Source organism: Coturnix japonica, unplaced genomic scaffold (assembly GCF_054131305.1).
Source record: "Coturnix japonica strain WE unplaced genomic scaffold, WE-NBRP24 Scf121, whole genome shotgun sequence".
In the NCBI taxonomy this organism is placed as follows: domain Eukaryota; kingdom Metazoa; phylum Chordata; class Aves; order Galliformes; family Phasianidae; genus Coturnix; species Coturnix japonica.
Genome location: NW_028189024.1, coordinates 17,983 through 38,690, shown reverse-complemented (window position 1 = coordinate 38,690; position 20,708 = coordinate 17,983). Strand labels below are relative to the sequence as shown.

The 20,708-nt window shown below is 57.3% G+C and overlaps 3 protein-coding genes and 2 non-coding genes across 9 annotated transcripts; all 5 read left to right on the top strand.

Moving 5' to 3' along the window:
* Positions 1–54: 54 nt before the first annotated feature.
* Positions 55–9,414, top strand: NACA (nascent polypeptide associated complex subunit alpha). 5 transcript variants are annotated; one of them, XR_014941820.1, is made up of 10 exons: positions 55–125; positions 504–575; positions 2,495–2,551; positions 2,956–5,846; positions 6,925–7,010; positions 7,124–7,201; positions 7,624–7,770; positions 8,041–8,169; positions 8,360–8,482; positions 9,249–9,414. XR_014941820.1 is itself a non-coding variant. In XM_085535437.1 (10 exons), the coding sequence occupies exons 2-10, from the start codon at positions 506–508 to the stop codon at positions 9,261–9,263; spliced, it is 3,495 nt and encodes a 1,164-aa protein (XP_085391563.1). In that variant the 5' UTR covers positions 55–125; positions 504–505; the 3' UTR covers positions 9,264–9,414. The 5 variants fall into 5 exon arrangements, 4 of the variants coding, with proteins under 4 accessions (XP_085391563.1, XP_085391562.1, XP_085391564.1 ...); XM_085535437.1 differs by having other exon boundaries at positions 2,956–5,745; XM_085535436.1 differs by having other exon boundaries at positions 2,956–5,754.
* A 126-nt stretch (positions 9,415–9,540) lies between these two features.
* Positions 9,541–15,933, top strand: PTGES3 (prostaglandin E synthase 3; the record flags this gene model as incomplete). The annotated part of the gene is given in 10 exon segments (XM_085535429.1): positions 9,541–9,708; positions 9,710–9,775; positions 9,836–9,882; positions 12,994–13,107; positions 13,266–13,335; positions 13,861–13,959; positions 14,145–14,234; positions 14,651–14,713; positions 15,110–15,134; positions 15,384–15,933. Coding segments are annotated over 10 exon segments (762 nt in total), but the record flags the coding sequence as incomplete, so codon positions are not given.
* A 1,057-nt stretch (positions 15,934–16,990) lies between these two features.
* Positions 16,991–20,592, top strand: ATP5F1B (ATP synthase F1 subunit beta). The gene is made up of 10 exons (XM_015887082.2): positions 16,991–17,141; positions 17,273–17,455; positions 18,411–18,585; positions 18,702–18,823; positions 19,038–19,222; positions 19,303–19,461; positions 19,558–19,680; positions 19,765–19,977; positions 20,058–20,259; positions 20,371–20,592. Exons 1-10 carry the CDS (start codon positions 17,000–17,002, stop codon positions 20,466–20,468), a joined length of 1,602 nt encoding a protein of 533 aa, XP_015742568.1. The 5' UTR covers positions 16,991–16,999; the 3' UTR covers positions 20,469–20,592.
* LOC116652464 (small nucleolar RNA SNORD59) lies at positions 18,165–18,239 on the top strand. The gene has a single exon (XR_004305485.1). It is a non-coding gene; the product is annotated as a small nucleolar RNA SNORD59 (small nucleolar RNA).
* On the top strand, positions 18,887–18,959 carry LOC116652463 (small nucleolar RNA SNORD59). Its single transcript, XR_004305484.1, has one exon. It is a non-coding gene; the product is annotated as a small nucleolar RNA SNORD59 (small nucleolar RNA).
* Positions 20,593–20,708: the final 116 nt, after the last annotated feature.

The window sequence follows — 20,708 nt, the reverse complement described above, 5'->3', positions numbered from 1 at the left end:
CCGTCGGGGCGAGCGGACGGAAGTGTGTTGCTCACTTCCCCCGGAAGTGATTGTCTTTCCGGAAGTCGCGCCTTCCGCCGCTTGGTCTCTTTCTGCCGCCATCTTGGGCTCCGCTTCCCCGTCCGGTGAGTGTCGCCGCCGCCATCCGCCTCCATCCGCGGCCTCGTGGGGTTGAGACGGCGGCCGAGGCGGGAGGGAGAGAGGGAGGGAGGCGGAGGAGCGGTCGGGGCCGTCGGTGGAGCCGGAAGAGGCGGCTGAGGCCGCGGATGGGCTGAGGGAAGCGGGCGAGTCGTGTAGGCCGCAGTAGGCCCGAGCCGTGGGGAGGCCTGGGATCCGCCTGGGATCCGCTCCATGTTGGGTCCCCGCTGCCGTTAACGGGCAGCAGCCGGGCGGCCCTCGGTGCTGGTTGAGTCCCCGGTGTGCGGTGCCGTTAAGGCCCGTTACCGATGTTTAAAGGCGGCCTTGAGTCCGGTGTGGGTTCTTTATCCCCGTTATTCACACAGAAATGCCTGGCGAAGCTACAGAAACCGTCCCGGCCACAGAGCAGGAGCTGCCGCAGCCGCAGGCGGAGACAGGTAAACCGGGAGAACGGGAGGATACCGGGGAACCGATGGGACGAGAGACACCGGGATGGGGCAGCGATGGGGTGGCTGGGGGTAACACTGTGTTGTATTGGGGCTCATTCAATCCCAGCCTTGGTCAGTTGGATCCAGCACTGTTTGTTGGCCCTGGGTTGTAACATTAATATCTATCTGCCCTCATTGTGCCCAGATATAACGTCTATAAAGGCTGGGGTTACTTTTAGAGGGGGCTTTTCTCAGCTAAATGATGGTTTTTTGGCTCTGCTCGATGAGGGAGGTGTTGCATCATCTGGAAACACACATGGGGAGCACATGGAATGAGTGATGGGCTGATAAATGATGTGGCCAAGGTGTGGGAGCATAGGAGAAGCTGAGGCAGCCTGGACAGTCAGTTCAGTGCCAGGCACTTCATTGCCAGGCACTTCATTTCATTGCCAGGCACTTCATTGCCAGGCAGTTCATTTCATTGCCCTCCTGGAGCAGGTTGAAGTGATGGCTGCTGTGTGACAGCTGTGCTTGGAGGCAGCTGCTCTGTTCCCTGTCAGCCATAGCTGGGATTCCTGTGGTTCCATGCCACAGGCTTGTGTCCTCTTGGGGCTCTGTGCTTCCTTGGGTCACCTCCTGTCAGTGCTGTGCTGCTCTCAAGTCTCTCATGACATTGTGGAGGTTGGGAGAAGTGGATCCCAGGCAGCTTTGACGGTGCTGTCCCCTGTCCTGGGGGGGTGGTGAGGCAGAGGAAGGCTGCTGGATCCCTCTGGGTTGTTGTGGAGGTGGGATGGTAAGCTGTTGTGATGTCCTTTCTGTGCTGAGCCAGCCCTTCTGGGGCCAGGCCAGGCAGGAAGCTGGTCTGGGAGGGCTCTGGTGCAGGGTGGGAATCTTCAGTGTCTTCCTTTGACTTGTGGGAAGTTGGTCTGTGCTCAGGGCAGGGCTGCAGCCTTTAGCTGGTCAAAAGAGTCATTGCAGTCTATTTATTGTAAACATCCCTTAACAAATTACGTATGGTTTGCAAGAGTCCCACACTCCACGTTTGTTTGTTGGCTGCTGGATAAGGAGGGGTTATTTGTGGGGCTGATTGCAGGCCGGCCTCACACCACGCTCTCCATTGCGTGTGGGTGAAAGAACAGAAAGGGCTGGACAGATTCTTGAGAGAGCAGAGTTGTTCTTTCTGCTTGTTCAGTCCAGGGCCAGGGGCCAGCTCACTCTTGGCAGGACACGCTGCTCCTTTTTGAAGTGTTTATGGCTTCCCCCAGAGCTGAGGTTTCCTGGTTCACGCTGGCTGCCCTGGTCAGTGGTTGGAGCATCCAACACAGCAGCTGCAGGTTCCTCTGCTGCTCTGTGTTTTGAGGTCAGCAGGGTGTTAGAATCATCTTCTGAGCTGTGGGTCTTGGGGGAGAGAAAGGGAGACCACCTGAAGATGAAGCTGCTGTGAGTCTTTACTGTGTGCGTTGCTGCTCTGGACAACAGAATGGTGAGGAGTGGAGTAACTGACTGGCTTTACTTGGGAAAAATAGAGTCCTCCATGTGAAGTGGCTCCTTCCTGCAGGACAGCAGGCAAGAGTCAGCACCCAGAAGGGAAGAAGGAAGAAATCTTTGCTCCAGTCACGTGGCTGCAGCTCTGTGATCTGGGTTGGGACGCTCAGCCCTTGGCAGGAGGCCTGGCCACATGCCTTGTCCTGTCTCCCATGTCGCTGTGGGTGTGCAGGGCTGTGCTGCCCATAGAGCCAGTTCTGCTCTCCTGACCGGCGCTGCTGGTTGTGCTGGTCTGATCAGTGTTGCTGCTGTGGGCTCTCACTCTGCCTCTCCCCAGCCCTGGGCTCCTTCGGTTCTGTGTCAGGCTTTGGGAATGGCCCAAGTGGAGGGCAGGGCCTGTTGTATGGGACGGGTGGTAACAAACTGTCCTTCTCACCATTCAGTTCCAGCTGTCCTCCCTCCTGCAGCCCCTGCTGCCTCTTCTCCTGCCACAGCACCAGGTACTCAGACCTCCTGGTAACACCCCGTGTGTCACATTAACCACAGTGTGCTGCTGTTCTGGATGTTTGTGGTTGCATTAACCCTAATGGTGTGCAGGGGGAGGACTCTGGGTCCTGGCCCTGTACTGTGCTCAGAGGAACCAGGTGGGCTTCCACCTGCTGTTGAGGGAGGCTGGCTGCCTGCTGCTCTCAGCTCAGTCTGTGGGATCCCTAAGAGCCCTTGGGGCAATTTGCACTGTGCTTTTCCCCAGTACCCCTATCTTGGGTTCTGGAGGTGTGGGGAGCCCAGAGCCAGAAGACAGAGGACTGGCTGTTGTGGGGGGGTGTGTGTGTGTGTTTCTTCCTGCCCTGCCTTTGTTTTCTCTTTTTATTTCTCATGGGTTCACTTTGTTTCTTTCCTTCAGCTGTTCTTCCTGCTGCTCATTCCCTGCCTCTGACTCCAGCCCTGGGCCCAGATGCCCAGGCTGTTCCTACAGAGCCACCCAGCTCTGCCCCAGCCGTGCCCCCAGCCCCTCTCTCCCCTGTTGTGGTCCCAGCTGCAGCAATTCCTGTCTTTTCTGCCCCTCCCCAGCCCTCTGCCCCAGCTCTGCCCCTCCCAGTTACTTCTTCCCCTCCTCCAGCTCCAGTTCCACCATCCCCAACTGGTTTTGCTGCCCAAGGGCCTGCTGCTGCCCCAGTCAGCCCAGTATCTCCAGGACTCCCAGCCCCAGCATCACCAGTTCTGGCTGCACTTCCTGCTGCAGGGCAGGCAGCCCCCCCAGCAGCCTCCCCATCTCTAGTGAGTCCTGGCTGCCTCCCAGCTGCTCTCATGCCTCCTGTTAAAGTCTCTGCTCCTCCCAGCCCCACTGGAGCTGCAGCCTCAGCCCCTCACCCTGCACCTCCCAAGAGTCCCGGGGCAGCCCCAGCTGCTCTGCCCCAGGCACCCCCCCAAGCAGCAGCCCCTGCAGGTACCACAGCTCCTCCCCAGAGCCCCCCTGCGATGCCAGTGCACCCTGCTGCACCCCTGCCCCCTCCAGCTGCTCCCCTGGGCTCACCCCTGGCAGCCACCATCTCCCCACCCATCTTTCTGTCTGCCCCCATGGCGCTGGCCCCTCTGCTGCCGGGTGGTACAGTCCCCTGCAGTGCTGCTGCTCCCGTGCGGGGCTCCATGTCTGGTACTCCCACCTGTCCGCTGGCTCCAGCTGCTTCTGGGACCATGACCTGTCCTGTGGGCCCTGCCCTGGCAGCCCCTGGCAGCCCTGCAGTGGCCAGGACACCCCCTGGGAGCCCAGTTCCTGTGACAGCCCCTGTCCTGCCCAGCCCACCCCCAGCAGCTGCCTTGTCCTCCTCAGGGCCACCAGCAGCTCCAGCTCCAGCTAAAGCAGCTCCAGCCACCCCTGTCTCACTGCCAGCTGCTGTGACTCCTGCCAGCCCCCTGCCTGTCACACCAGCAATGGCAGCTCCAGCCACCCCTCCTGCGGCCAAAGGAGCACCCCAGAGTCCAGTCACTACCCCGTCTGCCCCTGCTGCTGTGGTTCCTGCAGCTGTCCCAGCTCCAGCTGCCCTCAGTTCCACCAAAGCAGCTCCCCAGAGCCCTGTTGCTGCCACTCCAGCTCCTATAGCTGCCCCTTCTGCCACCAAAGCAGCTCCTCAGAGCCCTGTTGCTGCCCCCTCTTCTCCTGCTGCTGTGATTCCTGCAGGTCCTCCATCTCCAGCTGCCCCTTCTGCCACCAAAGCAGCTCCCCAGAGCCCTGTTGTTGCCACTCCAGCTCCTACAGCTGCCCCTGCTGCCACCAAAGCAGCTCCTCAGAGCCCTGTTGCTGCTCCCTCTGCTCCTGCTGCTGTGGTTCCTGCAGCTCCCCAGAGCCCAGGCACTGCTCCCTCTGTCCCTGCTGCTGCAGTTCCTGCAGCTCCCCAGGCTGCAGCTGCCCCTGCTGCCAACAAAGTGGCTCCCCAGAGCCCTGTTACTGCTGCACCAGCTCCTGCAGCTCCTCCAGCAGCAGCCAAAGCAGCTCCTGGGAGCCCAGCTGCTGCCCCCTCTGCCCCTGCCAGCCCCCCACCTGTCACACCTACGCTGGCAGCTCCATCTGCACCCCCTGCAGGCAAGAAGTCCCCAAAGAGCTCTGCTGCCGCCACATCCTCTCCCTCTGCTGCAGCAGCTCCAGCAGGTCCTGCAGCTCCAGTTGCCCCCACTGCAGCCAAAAAGCCCCCAAAGGGCTCTGCTGCTGCTCCCTCTGCTGCACCAGCCCAAGCTGCCCCCACTGTAGCCAAAAAGCCCCCCAAGAGTCCCACTGCTGCCCAGTCTGCTCCCTCTGCTCCTGCCACGGCTCCACCAGCTCAAGCTGCCCCCCCTGCAGCCAAAAAGTCCCCTAAGAGCCCCACTGCTGCCCCATCTGCTCCCCCTGCAACTCCTGCAGCTGCAGCCAAAGCACCTCCCAAGAGCCCCACTGCTGCCCCATCTTCTCCCCCTGCAGCTCCAGCACCTTCAGCTGCAGCTAAAGCATCTCCCAAGAGCCCCACTGCTGCCCCATCTTCTCCCCCTGCAGCTCCAGCACCTTCAGCTGCAGCTAAAGCGTCTCCCAAGAGCCCCACTGCTGCCCCATCTGCTGCCCCTGCAGCTCCAGCACCTTCAGCAGCAGCTAAAGCACCTCCCAAGAGCCCCACTGCTGCCCCATCTGCTCCCCCTGCAGCACCAGCACCTGCAGCTGCAGCCAAAGCATCTCCCAAGAGCCCCACTGCTGCCTTGGCAGCCCCTTCTGCTCCCTCTGCCCCCCCTGCAGCCAAGGCAGCTCCTGCCAGCCCGGCTGCCCCTGGCACACTGCCTGCAGTTCCAGGTGCTGCTGCCTCAGCCCCGGGGACTCCTGGTGCCCTCCCAAAGCCAGCAGCTGATCGTGGAACCCCCACACCCCAGAAAGCAGAGGCCACCCCTCCTGCCTCTGCTGTGCCAAATGCTGCCCCTGCCAAGAAGCAGCCCCCCACCACTAAAGGCAGCAAGCAGGCTCCACGTCCATCCCCAGCCAAGCCTGCTGGGAAAGGCCCTGTTCCTGCCAGCACCGCTGTTGATGACGATGATGACCTGCCCCCCCTGATCCCCCCTGAGGTGCCCGCTGCCGAGCCGCCGCTGCAGCCCATCCTGGTGGACCTCTCTCCCCGAGCAGCCGTGGCCCCTGCCGAGGCCCCTGCTCCTAAGCAGCCCGTCGTGAAGAATGACAAGGGTACAGCTGGTCAGCACAGTTTGCCGTGTGCATGGAGTGTCACTGGCTGCCCACTGGATACTAACCCAGCACGGGGCCCTCAGTGCCCCCCGTGTGGCTCGGTGCGTCTGCGGGTGTGCTGTGCTGAGAGTGGGGTGAGGGGTGGGGGGTTGTTGCTGTGCCATCACCTCTCCAGGGCTCGGCACGGTGCCTGCAGGCTGCTGTCACTAACAGCGTGTTGTCAGGCACGGAGCATGGTGTGACCTGTGTGGGTGTTGGAAATGCTGCCTGAGCTGGTTTCATGCTGGATCTTCGGGAAGAGCTGCTCCATGCTGTGCCCAGCTGTGTTTGGATTTAGCTGTGGGTTTCCCACTGTCCATCCACCAGCAGAGCGTTGCTGGGGGCTGTGCTGGTGCCTGGGCATCACCCAGCAACCTGCAGAGACCTTTGTTGTGGGCTCCTGTTTGCGTGGTGTGTACAGAGACACTTTCCAGAGAAGGAAATGGGCCTGAATTTGGGTGGCAGCTGCATGAGAGAGCACTGAGCTCACCCTGCAGCCTGCTCTGCGGGCTGGAGACACACAGCTCTGCTTTGTGTGGTGTTCTGGAAGGTACCGTGCACTGCATGAGCTGGTGGAGAGGCCAAACTGAGTGTCCAAAAGGTTGTTTTTGATGAGGGTTTTCAAACTGAGTATAGATCAGCCTGTCATCGAGTCACAGAGAGGTGCAGCAGCCCCAAGGGCCTGGTGGGCTGGGTCTTGGTTCCGTGCCGTGTCTCAGCTCCCGCAGTGCCTGCAGCTGAACAGGTTTGAGGAGCTCTGAGAGCATTGCTGCTGACTCACTGGGCCGTGGCTCTGGCCTGGAGCATTGGAGTTGGGCTGAGTCTTTGGGCACAGAGCACTGCCTGGCCCCTGGTGTGGCTTCTCTGGCTGCTCTTGGGCATCTTCCACCATGGCAAGAGCCAGGAGGAGGCAGGGTGGCTCTGACTGGCCCACTGCTGTCCCTGCTCATGGCTGCAAAGCTCTTCCCACCAGGTGTTACTCAAGCACACCAACTGGAAATGCATTTCACTTGGAATTCAAATCACCAGCAACAGCTGACACTAAGGCATTAGTGTTCCATGAGCTTACTGTGTCCCCTGGAGCTGCCTGAAGCTCCTGGCAAGGTGCTGAGCTGAGAACTGTGACATTCATTTCTGCAGGGTCTGGAACAGAGTCTGACAGCGATGAGTCTGTACCAGAGCTTGAAGAGCACGACTCCACACAGGCCACAACACAGCAGGCACAGGTAGGGAGGGGTGCAAACCAGCCACCCCGTGTCCTGTGGGGACAGATATATGCCCTTTACCCCACCAGCTCTGTATGGTTGTCACAGCACTCTCCTGTTTGCTCTCCTTGCAGCTTGCAGCAGCAGCTGAAATAGATGAAGAACCTGTTAGCAAAGCAAAACAGAGCCGGAGTGAAAAGAAAGCACGGAAGGTAAGAGGAAGGCGAGTGGGCAGATGTGTATGTGGACAAGCTGTGGCTTTGGGGTCTTGCATATTACCCTCGAGTGCCTGGTGTTTGCCTTGGGAAGCCATTCAAGGCAGCAGCTCCTCACCTCCCAGCCCAGCATTGCAGCCTGTGGGAGCTGCAAGAGGTTCATATCACTTTTTGCCTTCATTAGACCCCTAGGCGAGGGAATGTCCCTGTTCATAAGCAAAATCCTTTTGTCTGGAGTGGCTCCATGGATCCATGGATGATGTGGATCCATGACGTGGATGGGACTTAGAAGTTTCCTCCCAGACTGTGCTATGTCAGTCTGAAAACCTGAGAATGACTGATGAGGGGACACAACTGACGGGCTGAGCTGTGTCAGTACCTTTTCATCCCTTCACTTCTCTTTCTCATTTGTTTTTCAGGCAATGTCTAAACTCGGCCTCCGCCAGGTCACAGGAGTAACCAGAGTCACCATCCGCAAATCTAAGAACATCCTCTTTGTCATCACAAAACCAGATGTGTACAAGAGCCCAGCATCAGACACCTATATAGTCTTTGGAGAAGCAAAGGTCAGCTGACTGCCGTGCCAGGCAGCCACACTCCTCCGTGTTCACAGCAACAGGGGGCAGACTGCAGAGCTGTGAGGGGTGGTGGGGGTTTGTTCTTGCTGCCTACACCCCTATTTGTGCCCTGGGGTGGTGCAGGGAGGCCCACAACCCACACCGACATCGGGGTTGCTGCGTGTGGGTGCTGCCAAGCTCAGCCTCCCCCATCTGAGCCTGTGTGCCGCCATCACACTGCATGGACCTGGCCTCACTTCTGCTCTTTCCTTCTTCTAGATTGAAGATCTGTCCCAGCAGGCCCAGCTGGCGGCTGCCGAGAAGTTCAAAGTGCAAGGAGAAGCCGTCTCAAACATCCAGGAAAACACACAGACCCCCACCGTGCAGGAGGAGAGCGAGGAAGAAGAGGTGAGCCCTTCCCCAGACGGCCCTGTAGGGCTTCCCCATCCACTCCTGCCTCTGATGGGCGGCCAAGCAGGATGTGTGTGCAGACATGCAGCTCTCCATCTGCCTCAATGGCAGAAGGGAGCAGATCCTTGGGGGCTGCAAGGAGCAAACTGTGCTGAGCTGCAGTCAGAGCTGGACGCTGCTTCTTTAGGTTGATGAAACCGGTGTGGAGGTGAAAGACATCGAGCTGGTCATGTCCCAGGCCAACGTGTCCAGAGCGAAGGCGGTCCGTGCCCTGAAGAACAACAGCAACGACATTGTAAACGCTATAATGGTGAGCTGCTGTGTGCTGGGGGGGGGCCTACATCCCACATTTCACATCCCATATCCCATAACCCACATTTCATATCCCACATTCTATATCTCATATCCCACATCCCACCTCTGCTGTTTGAGGCCTACCACTAGGCCGCACTGCCGCCATTGGGGCCTACTGCCTCCATTGGGGCCTACTGCCTCCATTGGGGCCTACTGCCGCCATTGGGGCCTACTGATGCCATTGGGGCCTACTGCCGCCATTGGGGCCTACTGATGCCATTGAGGCCTACTGCCTCCATTGGGGCCTACTGCCTCCATTGGGGCCTACTGCCACCATTGGGGCCTACTGATGCCATTGAGGCCTACCGCCATTGAGGCCTACCGCCATTGGGGCCTACTGCCTCCATTGGGGCCTGCTGATGCCATTGGGGCCTGCTGATGCCATTGGGGCCTACTGATGCCATTGAGGCCTATTGATGCCATTGGAGCCTACTGCCTCCATTGGGACCTACTGATGCCATTGGGGCCTACTGCCGCCATTGGGGCCTACTGCCTCCATTGGGGCCTACTGATGCCATTGGGGCCTACTGATGCCATTGGGGCCTACTGATGCCATTGGGGCCTACTGCCGCCATTGGGGCCTACTGCCGCCATTGAGGCCTACTGCCGCCATTGGGGCCTACTGCCTCCATTGAGGCCTACTGCCTCCATTGGAGCCTACTGATGCCATTGAGGCCTACTGTCGCCTTTGGGGCCTACTGACGCCTCTTTTCTCTCCTCAGGAGTTGACGATGTAGCCGAACGGAGGAGGAGGAAACCTATTATTATTTCTTTTTTTTTTTTTTTTTTTTTTTTTTTTTGGTTATTTCAGAGAAGACTTAAAGGAAAACCTACATTTAACATTTGTACTTTGTTTCTATCAGTTAATAAAACTTAATTGATAGAGCCGCACTGACTGAGGCCTCAACTTCTCTCAGGCGCGCCTACAGGCCGCTGCCCCCCCCCCATGTCTCCATGGTAACCACTGGCTCCGCCCACTCAGCGCAGTGCGCATGCGCGCCGAGAAGCTGCTAGAAGGGAGGAGGGGGCGTGGCCAATGAGGGGAGGGCGGGAAGCGCCGCGCGCCGGAGGCGACACGCGGGACACGCGCATGCGCAGAGTGAAGCGGCCGAATCGGCGCGGCGGTATTTTGCTGCGTCACCAACGTTGGGCGCCGCCGCCGCGCGGTGCATTGTGGGAACCGAGGCCGCGCCGAGCCCGGAGCCTTCGGAGCGCCCGGAGCTCAACGGGCCGCACCGACACACACCGATAGATACCGACACACACCGAGAGACACCGAGAGACACAGCGCCGCCACCCGCCGGGTTAGGCCGTGTCCCCCCAACGACTGGAGCCGCCGCCGCCGCCACTCGCCATGTGAGGCCCTGAGGGGGGTTGTGTGTGTGTGGGGGGGGCGCTCCGGGCCTACACCGTGAGCGGCGGAGGGGGCGGGCACCGACATGGGAACAGGCCGCGGCCTGGAGCGGAGCAACGCGATCAGCGCCGGGATGGGCCGCGACATGAGGCCTGTCCCGGTGCGGGGCAGCGAGCAGCGAGACGGCGGGCAATGAATGGGAACCGGGCGGGGACGGACGGGGCTGCGGGACGGGACGGGATGAGCTCCGGGTCCGGCTGAGCTCCGGGTCCGGTCGAGCCCCGGGTCCGGTTGAGCCCCGGGCCGGGCTGAGCGCTGAGCCCGATGTGTTGTGCCCTAAGTGGTTCAGCTCCATGCAGTGATTGGAGTGAATGCAAACAGCGGCACCTTCCCGGTGTTATTTGCCCCAAACCCCGTGACTTGAGACCCGCCGGTTCTCATTGATCCAATGGGTTGATCACTGTGGCCATCACCGCCATCACTCTGAGCTCTAGGGCTGCTGAATGGGACTTAGAAGGAGCAAAGAGTCTCAGAGCTGAGAGCTCCGTGTAACCTTAAAGGCTGCATCATCCCCAGAGCTCAGCGCTGCTGCATTGCGATGCCTGGGGTTGTTCTCACGGCCTGCAGCTCCCACGTGGTGCTGGGAGATGAAAGCAAAAGGAGTTAATGCAAAAGGAGTTAATGGGGAGCAAAACTCGTCACGCTGGCTGTGGAGATAAGAGGGTTTCTCGTGATCCTCTATGGGGGGTGAGGATCTTTGTCCAGCAGATGATGCCTGCAGCCATCCGGGCTGTCAATGTGCTTTCCAGGATGGGATGTGTCCTCCCAGTGTGTTGAATGGGGAAGAGAAAAAGCACGTGGGCAGCTTTGGGGGCATCCTGATGGCCTCAAGTTGTGCCTGGTGTGATCTGAGCTCAATATGGGGGCACAGGGGCTGAGGATCCCCCCCCCCCCCAACGGAGCCTACCAAGGGGTGAGGGGGCTTCTCAACCCAGCACAGAGCTGCTGTGATCATTGCCATCCTCATTGGACAAGGGGGATGGTTTGAAACTGAGATAGGGAAGGTTTAGGTTGGATTTTAGGAGGAAGGTGGTAATGCATTGGAACAGGCTGCCTAAAGAGGCTGTGGATGCCCCATCCCTGCAGGCATTCAAGGCCAGGCTGGATGTGGCTCTGGGCAGCTGGTTGGTGACCCTGCACATAATGGGGTTGGGACTCAGTGCTCACTGTGGTCCTTTTTAACCCAGGCCATTCTATGTGTCTGTATTCAGAAGGTCACCAGACTCTACAGGTGATGGTGGAGCCCTCTGGGAATATGGGGAGGGCTCCATTGCTGTGCTTGGCTCTATTCAGTGCCTGGCAGTTGGTTGTTGGGTGGGACTTAAGGTTTATTTGCTCTGTTCTCAATGTGGTTAGGACAGGAGGGCGATCCATCACCAAAGCACACACACAACGCTCTGCTTGACAATGTTGGCATAAGGCTGAAGTAACGTCTAATTAATTTATTCTGCTCTCATTCTATGAGCTCAGCTGAGCCAGGAGGAAGCGCTGGGCTCTGCTTAATGATCCCAACATCCTTCTCAGTGCTGGGAGGAAATGGGTGCTGGGTCTGCGGGGGGTGAGGGGGAACCACCTGCACTGCTCAACCTGGGTCTGCTCAGAGCAGTGTGAACCACAGCACAGCATGAGATAGGAATCACCATTAGAAGCCACTATGTAGCTGCCCTATTCAGATGGTGAGTCCAGCAGCCCAGGGAAGGCCTCTGTTTCCCTATGAGAGATGGAAAGGAAGGTGAGTAGTTCATATAAGACTTCTAGCACGGTTTTAATGTGTTGCACTGAGTGTATTTCAGCATGTGGGGAGGTACTAGAAGTTTGCTGTTAGAAACATGAATTGCATTGGAGTAAGCTGGATACAAGCATCGAGGCTGGGTTAGAACAGCACAACCAGGGAACGTGCCCAGCTCGCAGGGAAGGCTGGGGATGTCTCCATTGACACTGCAAACACGTGCAAAGTCTTCTTGCTATTCACAAGAGCCTCAGCACCGTGCTCAGCAGGGACACTGAGGCTGCTGTTGTGATAACAGCACGCTGGCTGGTGGGATCTCTGTCCCTTGGCTTTATAAGCAGCAGCAATTCAGGAATCAGCCGTGGAGTGGATCCCATTTGGTCTCTCTCCCCTTTATCAGCTGAATCACAGTAGCTTCAATCCCAACTCCTTGCAGGCAGGAAGAATGGTGGGGTTTGAACTTAAAACAGCGTCTGTGAGTTGTGGTTGTGGGGCTGCTTTGGGCTCACAGCAGTGGCTGCACCCTATGGGTCACGGTGCAGGTGAGCTCAGTAGCTGCAGCTGAATGGGGTGGGAGTTGAGATCTGCTCTGGAAGCTTAACGGCGGGTCACCCTGATGGAACGTTCTGGAAACTTAATCCGTCTTTGGTTGGGTTCTCATGCTGTAATGCTTTAGAGTGCAGCGCTGAGTCCGAGCACCTCACAGCATGAAGGTGCTACAGAGAGCAGCACCTTATTCTATGTGTCCTGATGTGCTTTCACTGCCTGGAGCTGTGCTGGAAATACCAAAGGAAATGACCGGCGGGTTCAGAACAGGAAACTTCAGCACTGGAATTGCAGCGTTGCTCACACACCTCTGGGAGCAAAGCTCTGTGCTCACCCTGCCATAGCAACAGCAGCTCCTGCTGGGTGTTTAACACTGGGATGGGGTGGTTGAGCTGTGGGGATGGGCTGGATGTGATGGGAGCTGGCAGTGGGGCTGCTGTTACCCCCCTGGTGTGGGGTGGATGCACTCAAACAGTGCTGCTCACCTGGAGCTTGAGCTGCCTGTATGGAAGCTCAGGAACCCAGCAGTGTTTTGTGCTGCAGGAGGGCAGGAGCTGCCTTCTGTCTCAAGGGATGCCAGCTTGGAGTTGGAATCTGCAGGTGTAGAATGTGAAATGTGGGTCATGATGCTGCTGGTTTGGTGGTACCGATCCCAGCTGGGTTTGACGTGAAGCTCTTGGACGACCCATCTTCTCTTCAGCCTTCATATCAGCTTTAAATGCTCTTTAAAGGCGAGCTGAAATCCTAACCTGAATGTCTTTAAATGGTCTCCCTGCAGGCAGCCTGCTTCTGCGAAGTGGTACGACCGAAGGGATTACGTCTTCATCGAGTTCTGTGTGGAAGACAGTAAAGATGTTAATGTAAATTTTGAGAAATCCAAACTTACGTTCAGGTAAGTGCTGGGTCACGTCAGCACTGGGATACCCACAGCTGCACCAGTGCTGATGAGGTGATGCTTTACCTTAAAGGAGCGAGCTCTGTTACCAACCTTTATTTATAGCATAAGACATTTCCTGCTGAAAGCTCTTTTGTTTTTTGTTCTCTCCCCAGTTGTCTTGGAGGAAGTGATAACTTTAAACATTTAAACGAAATCGACCTTTTTAATAATATTGATCCAAATGTAAGTACCCTCTGCAGCTCTTCTACCACGTTCTTAACGCTGTGTGCAGAATGTTCAGCTCTTTCTCATTCACATTGCCTGCCTTTCCTAAAGCAAGTTGCACCCTGCAGAGGGGAGCTGCTCCCCCTGTGCTGCCCCTTGTTTGCTCCTCCTCACCCATGGGCACATAAGGGGGGTTTTGCTCAGTCAACCTCAAGCACTCGGTGCCGTTTCACCTGTTGCATTTCCTCACTTTTAATTATTGTTGTAATTAAAAGCATGGCATTGATTTCTGGAGTCATGCAGACCTGCTGGTAATGGGAGCTGTCTGATAAATAGCCACGCTGTGCTTTCGTGTGTCTGAGTGCTTTTGCACCCTAAGGATCAACTTTCTCACAGTACTGGGGGTAGCTTAAAGAACAGGCAGTGCTTTTCAGGGCAAGGAATAACTAAACAGCTTAAAACAATGAATAATATGAGTTTGTGATGGTGTCAGTGATTACTAAACTAACAATTACTGTCTTTTTTATGTCTTTCTTTCCCCAGGAATCAAAGCATAAAAGAACAGACAGATCTATCTTGTGTTGTTTACGAAAAGGAGAATCTGGTCAGGCATGGCCAAGGTTAACAAAAGAGAGGGCAAAGGTGGGTTTCATCCCCTCGGTGTCTGTAGCAGTCTGTACTTGATGGCCCCTCTTTTGTGTGTGTGTGGGGGGGTCATGTTTGAATGGTGCAGCATTGCTTGCTTTGCTGGTTGGGTTGGCAGTTCTGGTAGTTCTCATCCTGTGTAGTAACAGCTTGTCTTTCATTTTCTTTATGTTAACCTGCAGCTCAACTGGCTCAGCGTGGATTTCAACAACTGGAAAGACTGGGAAGATGATTCAGATGAAGACATGTCCAATTTCGATCGTTTTTCTGAGGTAGGGGAAGATGAATTCCTGGAGGTTTGGGTTTCTTTTGGCTTTTGTGTGAGCTGGAAGTGACCGACAGCTTTAGAGTTACCTTCCTCTGCCTTCCTCCTGCTCTCTGTGTGCCTTACTCAGCACAAAAGGTCTTTGGTACGGTGCTGATGAGCAGCAGAGCTCAGGGCAGGAAATAACAGCTCTGGAGCAGACTGCAGTTGCTTGAACTCATGCTGTGGGCTCTTGGCACTGCAGCTCGTGCTCGTTATCAAATGCAAAATGAATGCTTGTCCTACTGGTGTCGGTCACCTTGTGATTTCTGCATAGCAGCAGCAAGGCCTGTCAAAACAGCTGGTGGCTGTTGGTTATCACAATCTTAAGCTACTTTGTAGGGTTTTATTCCCATTCACGTGGCTTTTATCTTTCTGAAACAGATGATGAACAACATGGGTGGAGATGACGATGTAGACTTACCAGAAGTAGATGGGGCAGATGATGTAAGTACTTTGCAGTATGTAGGTCGGGCTAAGCACGCTGCGTGTTCATTGCTACTTGCTGAAGTCGAGCTTGCTTTCCCCACCTCAGCATAGTTCTAAGTATAAATGATGCCAAACCTTGCTTGTTAATTGATAGAGTTGAGCAGAAATAGTCCTTTCCCCCTTCAGTTGTGCTGGGGGCAGTCACAGCAATGTTCGCTGTTTAGCTTCGGTTTTATACACCTTCCTGCAGTGATTGCTCATTGCTGGTTTGTAGACAACTACTGGTAAAGCTTAACTAAATCATGTCCTGAAGAACCTGTATTTGCTTGGGATATGCTCTGACAGCAGGCTTGCTGCTTCTGAAAGCGCCCTCAAGCATCATCTGCTCCACTTAATGTCATTTCTTCTTTGCAGGACTCACCAGACAGTGATGATGAGAGTAAGTTGCCATTTATGGCTTTTATTCTGCCCCCGTCTGTATGTGCTGAGGGTGGAGGGAGCTGTGCTGCCTTGTGGGTCACACTAAATCCAGGCTACCAGCTGAAGCCAGCACCTCTCTTCAACCTCTATGGGCTGTATTTTCTTGCTCGTGTTCCCTGTGATGCAATATGGCAGCTGGTAGCTTTAATTTTCTTCTTGTTTTGTTTTAAACACTCATACTTTCTTTTTTCTCTTCTTTCCTCCTTAGAAATGCCAGATCTGGAGTAAGGAAAACTGTTGTCTTCAGGGTTTGGGGAAAGAACTTCATCACATTTCATAATTGAGATAAGAATCCTTGAGTTGCTAGCCCTAAAAAGGGGAGATATTGCATCCTTTAACCCATTTATTTTGATTCCCAGTCCATTTGAAATGGCTTTCACTGATGGTAGGTGTGTACCATTGTGCGGGGGGCAGTCTCTAAAGCCACGAGAGGCGAGAAAATCAAACTTATGCATGAATTCCAGACTTCCAAACCAAAACCCAATTGAGGTCAATGGGCCGATCCATCCGTAACACTGGCAATAGAGTTTACAGAGCCCTCGTAGCAGACATCAGAGCGGAGCAGGCTTCAAGTCCTGCGCTCCATTGGCCTCTTTATCCCCCTTTTGTGGCTCACGGTTCAATCTTTAACAAAACAAACCCCCTTTCTTTTCTCGCATTGGCTGTCTATAAATTGAACAAGCTGCTCAATATACCTCTGTGGTGTCTTCAGGTGTGTTCCACTCATGGTTTTTATTAAAAAAAAAGGAAACAAACAAGCCCTCTGTTTGCTATTTCATGCCCACTTTGGCTCTTTAATGGCTGCGTGCCCCATAGTGAGGCCTCGAGGCCCAAATCCACCCCACGGATCCGCTATGGGGCCGCGTTTGTGGATCTATGAGACCAAATGTTCTTTGCACTGTTGGGATGGGAACGAATGAGAACACCCAGATGGGACCCGACGGGGCCTTTATTCTGTTGGAAAAAACCTCCATTTTTCTGTTCAGAACGGTGGGAATTTTTTTAATGTCTGCATTCTTTCTAATAAACTGTTGAAGACTCCATCACGGCTCCGATCCATCATGGCTCCTGCGGCTGCGGCCTGGGCCTGCTGCGGCCTGGGCCTGCTGCGGCCTGGGCCTGCTGCGGCCTGGGCCTGCTGCGGCCTGGGCCTGCTGCGGCCTGGGCCTGCTGCGGCCTGGGCCTGCTGCGGCCTGGGCCTGCTGCGGCCTGGGCCTGCTGCGGCCTGGGCCTGCTGCGGCCTGGGCCTGCTGCGGCCTGGGCCTGCTGCGGCCTGGGCCTGCTGCGGCCTGGGCCTGCTGCGGCCTGGGCCTGCTGCGGCCTGGGCCTGCTGCGGCCTGGGCCTGCTGCGGCCTGGGCCTGCCCCTCTGACTATCAGGCCTTGGGTAGGCCGTGCTTCGAGGCCGGGCCGGACCCGGTACCACAGACCGAAATGGCGCCCGGTGTTGGAACGGGAAATGTCCGCGTCCCGGAGCGGGGCGGTAGGCCGCGGTCACCGCGTCCGGCCCAAGGACACACGCAGAGCGCGTGCGCTGCTACTTCCGGTGTCTAACTTCCGGTGTCTTGCTCCCACCCCTTCCGGCCAAACTGCGACTCGCAGCGCCCAATCAGTGCGGGGTATTCCTAGACAGCCAGGGGCGCTGCCCAATCACGAGGAGGCACAACGAGGGCTGCGGCACGTCCAACCAATCAGAGAGCTAGAACGGGAGGCGCGGGTCCGCTCTTACCCAATGGCAGCGAGCGGTGGGCGGTACTACTCTCAGAGGTCCCGCCCCCTGCGGGCCGTGTCGGGCGGGCGGAGCGCGGGGCTCAGTCGGCGCCGCCATGTTGGGGCTCGCGGGTCGCTGCTCCGCCGCCGCCGCCTCCGCCGCTCTCCCGGCGCTACGGCGAGCTGCCGGCCCGGCTCATGGCTTCATTCCGCTGCTCCTCAGCCGCGGGGCCGGCCCGGCCGCCGCCGTCGGTGCTCGTGAGTGCGGATCCCGGCGGGGTCACCTTGCGGCCTACACGGCCGGGGGGCGTTGCGGCCTAGCGCCGTTCGTGGGCCCCGTTAAAGCGGAGGAGCCCTCAGCACACACCTCGTTTCGCTCCCTTATTTAGGCCGGGATCACGCGGCTCAGGCCGCTCCCGCCGCTAAGGCCGGATCCGCCACCGGGCGCATCGTGGCCGTGATCGGTGCCGTGGTGGACGTGCAGTTCGACGAGGGGCTGCCGCCCATCCTGAACGCGCTGGAGGTTCAGGGACGGGAGACGAGATTAGTGCTGGAGGTGGCCCAACATCTGGGTGAGAGGGGGGGGGTCGGGGGGTGATGGGTTGGGGGGTAGGGAATGGTGGGGTAGTGAATGGGGGTGTAGGGGATGGAGGAATAGGGGATGGGGGGGTGATAGGTTGGGGGGTAGAGAATGGGGGTGTAGGGGATGGGGTGGTGGGGTAGGGAATGGGAGTTAGGAAATGGAGGAATAGGGGATGGAGGGTTGGGAATGGGGGTTAGGGAATTGGGGGGTAGGGGTGGGGGTGTAGGTTATGGAGGAATAGGGGATGGGGGGGTGATTGGGGGGGGTAGGGGATGGGGTAGGAGGTGGGGGGGTGGGGGTTAGGGAATGGGGGAGTGATGGGTTGGGGGGATAGGGGATGGGGGATGGAGGGGTATGGAATGGGGGTGTAGGGGATGGAGGGTTGGGAATGGGGGTTAGGGAATGGGGGGTTATGGGTTGGGAGGGTAGGGAATGAGGGATGGAGGAATAGGGGATGGAGGGGTAGGGAATTGGGGGTGTAGGGGATGGAGGAATAGGGGATGGTGGGGTGATAGGTTAGGGGGGTAGGGAATGGGGGTGTAAGGGATGGGGTGGTGAGGTAGGGAATGGGGGTTAGGGAATGGGGGGGTGATGGGTTGGGGGTGTAGGGAATGGAGGAATAGGGGATGGAGGGTTGGGAATGGAGGGGTAGGGGATGGAGGAATAGGGGATGGGGGGCTGATGGGTTGTGGGGGGCTCCTCCGATGACGATGCAATTCAATGACTTTCGTTCTTCTGAGCTCGCTGAAGCCGCATGTGAAAGTCTGAGGAGGAGAAAGATGGCGGCTTTAGGGCTGTAGCCCACAATGGTTTTGTTTAGGACGTTTTCACTGCCTTGTTTTGCCCTTTGGTGCCTCTCATCGTCCCCTTGGCGCGGCTGGGAGGACACGCAGCTGTTCCCCAGGGTCACCCTGAGGGCACTGCAGTAACTCTGCCCTCCATAGGGGAGAACACGGTGCGCACCATCGCCATGGACGGCACCGAGGGGCTGGTGAGGGGCCAGAAGGTGCTGGACTCCGGTGCTCCCATCCGCATCCCAGTCGGCCCCGAGACCTTGGGGAGGATCATGAATGTCATCGGGGAACCCATCGACGAGAGGGGCCCCATCACAACCAAACAGTGAGTGATGCTTCAGGGCCAGGCTGTGCTGCTGGGTGGGGTTTGGGGTCCGGCAGCAGTTGCTGTCCATAAGGGATCTGCTTTGGTTGCTCATTCTCTCCCCTCTCTTGCTGCAGGTTTGCTGCTATCCACGCCGAAGCCCCTGAGTTCGTGGAGATGAGCGTCGAGCAGGAGATCCTTGTGACGGGCATTAAGGTGGTGGATCTGCTGGCTCCTTATGCCAAGGGGGGCAAGATCGGTACGTAGCCCCCAGGCTCCTTGTGCCCACTGTGAAGCTCAGTTCATCCCCACACAGCAGCTTCCTTCACTGATGAATAACCCTTTGACTTTCGTTCTACTGAGTTTGCTGAAGCAACGTTTGTTGTCTGAGGAGGAAATGGGTGCAGGGAGACCCCCATGGTGGCTGGATTGGCTGCATGATGAGTGTGGTCACCCTTTCCCCCCCACCCCAGGTTTGTTTGGAGGTGCCGGTGTCGGTAAGACTGTGTTAATCATGGAACTGATCAACAACGTGGCGAAAGCTCACGGTGGTTATTCGGTGTTTGCCGGCGTCGGGGAACGAACCCGCGAAGGCAACGATTTGTACCACGAGATGATTGAATCCGGGGTCATCAACCTGAAAGATGCCACCTCCAAGGTGGGTGAAGCCCAAGCTGGGTTGGGGGGGGGTCTCCTGGTACAACGGCTGTGCTGATGTTGGCCCTTCTCTTGTGTCAGGTCGCTCTGGTCTATGGGCAGATGAATGAGCCCCCGGGTGCTCGTGCCAGGGTGGCTCTGACTGGGTTGACGGTGGCAGAGTATTTCAGGGACCAGGAAGGCCAGGACGTGCTGCTCTTCATTGACAACATCTTCCGCTTCACCCAGGCTGGCTCAGAGGTCGGTGCTGCCATATTTCATCAGGCCCATCCCCACATCAATGCTGCCCTTTATGTGGGCACTGTAAGTCATCTCACTGTCTCTATTCCATCGTAGGTGTCAGCTTTGCTGGGCAGAATCCCCTCCGCTGTGGGTTACCAGCCCACCTTGGCCACTGATATGGGCACCATGCAGGAGCGGATCACCACCACACGCAAAGGCTCCATCACCTCAGTGCAGGTAATGCCAGCACTGTGCTTAATGGGTTAAGGGACCCCACAGCACCCACCTCTATCTCACAGCACCCACCTCATCCCCCTTTAGGCCATCTACGTGCCAGCAGACGACCTGACAGACCCTGCCCCCGCCACCACCTTCGCCCATTTGGATGCCACCACCGTGCTGTCCCGTGCCATCGCCGAGCTGGGCATCTACCCAGCTGTGGACCCTCTGGATTCCACCTCTCGAATCATGGACCCCAACATTGTGGGGCCTGAGCACTACGACGTGGCTCGGGGTGTGCAGAAGATCCTTCAGGTGAGGGATAAGGGGCAATGAATGAAGGGGATGGGGGTGCACGAAGCCCCAGTTGCTCACTGCCCTCTGTGCCCCCCCAGGACTACAAGTCCCTGCAGGACATTATTGCCATCCTGGGTATGGATGAATTATCTGAGGAGGACAAACTGACCGTGGCTCGTGCCCGCAAGATCCAGCGCTTTTTATCGCAGCCTTTCCAGGTGGCTGAAGTCTTCACCGGCCACATGGGGAAACTGGTTCCCTTAAAGGAGACCATCAAGGGCTTCAAGCAGATCCTGGCAGGTGAGGAGGGGGGCAATGAGGAGCTGGGGGGCTTCATGCCAGCCCTGGTACCGGCTCCCCCCTATTATTATTCTCCCCCCTATTATTATGGCTGTATTATTCCCCCTGCAGGTGAATACGACCACCTCCCAGAACAGGCCTTCTACATGGTGGGGCCCATCGAGGAGGCTGTGGCCAAGGCAGAGAAACTGGCTGAGGAACACGCGTGAGCTGGGGCTGCCTCCATCCATCCATCCATCCTTCATCCATCCCGGCTCCAAATGGGGCTGAACCCCCCCCCCCCCAAAAGAAACACCAGTATTTAAGGTTTCCAATAAAATGGTGGTGAAAACAGCCTGGGCCCGGTGTCCCAAGGAGCCCCTCCCCACACAGAGGGGGGGTCTCTGCCCTTCCCCACACAGGGGGGGCATCAGGGGGGGTCTCTGCCCTTCCCCACACAGGGGGGGGGT

What these genes read in the sequence shown, in the direction of transcription:
- ATP5F1B (XM_015887082.2), top strand. Translation starts at nt 17,000, where the DNA reads ATGTTGGGGCTCGCGGGTCGCTGCTCCGCCGCCGCCGCCTCCGCCGCT. An exon ending in GGCCGCCGCCGTCGGTGCTC is followed by an intron (nt 17,142 to 17,272) that starts GTGAGTGCGGAT and finishes TCCCTTATTTAG; the next exon opens with GCCGGGATCACGCGGCTCAG. An exon ending in GGCCCCATCACAACCAAACA is followed by an intron (nt 18,586 to 18,701) that starts GTGAGTGATGCT and finishes CTCTTGCTGCAG; the next exon opens with GTTTGCTGCTATCCACGCCG.
- NACA (XM_085535436.1), top strand. Translation starts at nt 506, where the DNA reads ATGCCTGGCGAAGCTACAGAAACCGTCCCGGCCACAGAGCAGGAGCTG. An exon ending in GAATGACAAGGGTACAGCTG is followed by an intron (nt 5,755 to 6,924) that starts GTCAGCACAGTT and finishes TCATTTCTGCAG; the next exon opens with GGTCTGGAACAGAGTCTGAC. An exon ending in TAGTCTTTGGAGAAGCAAAG is followed by an intron (nt 7,771 to 8,040) that starts GTCAGCTGACTG and finishes TCCTTCTTCTAG; the next exon opens with ATTGAAGATCTGTCCCAGCA.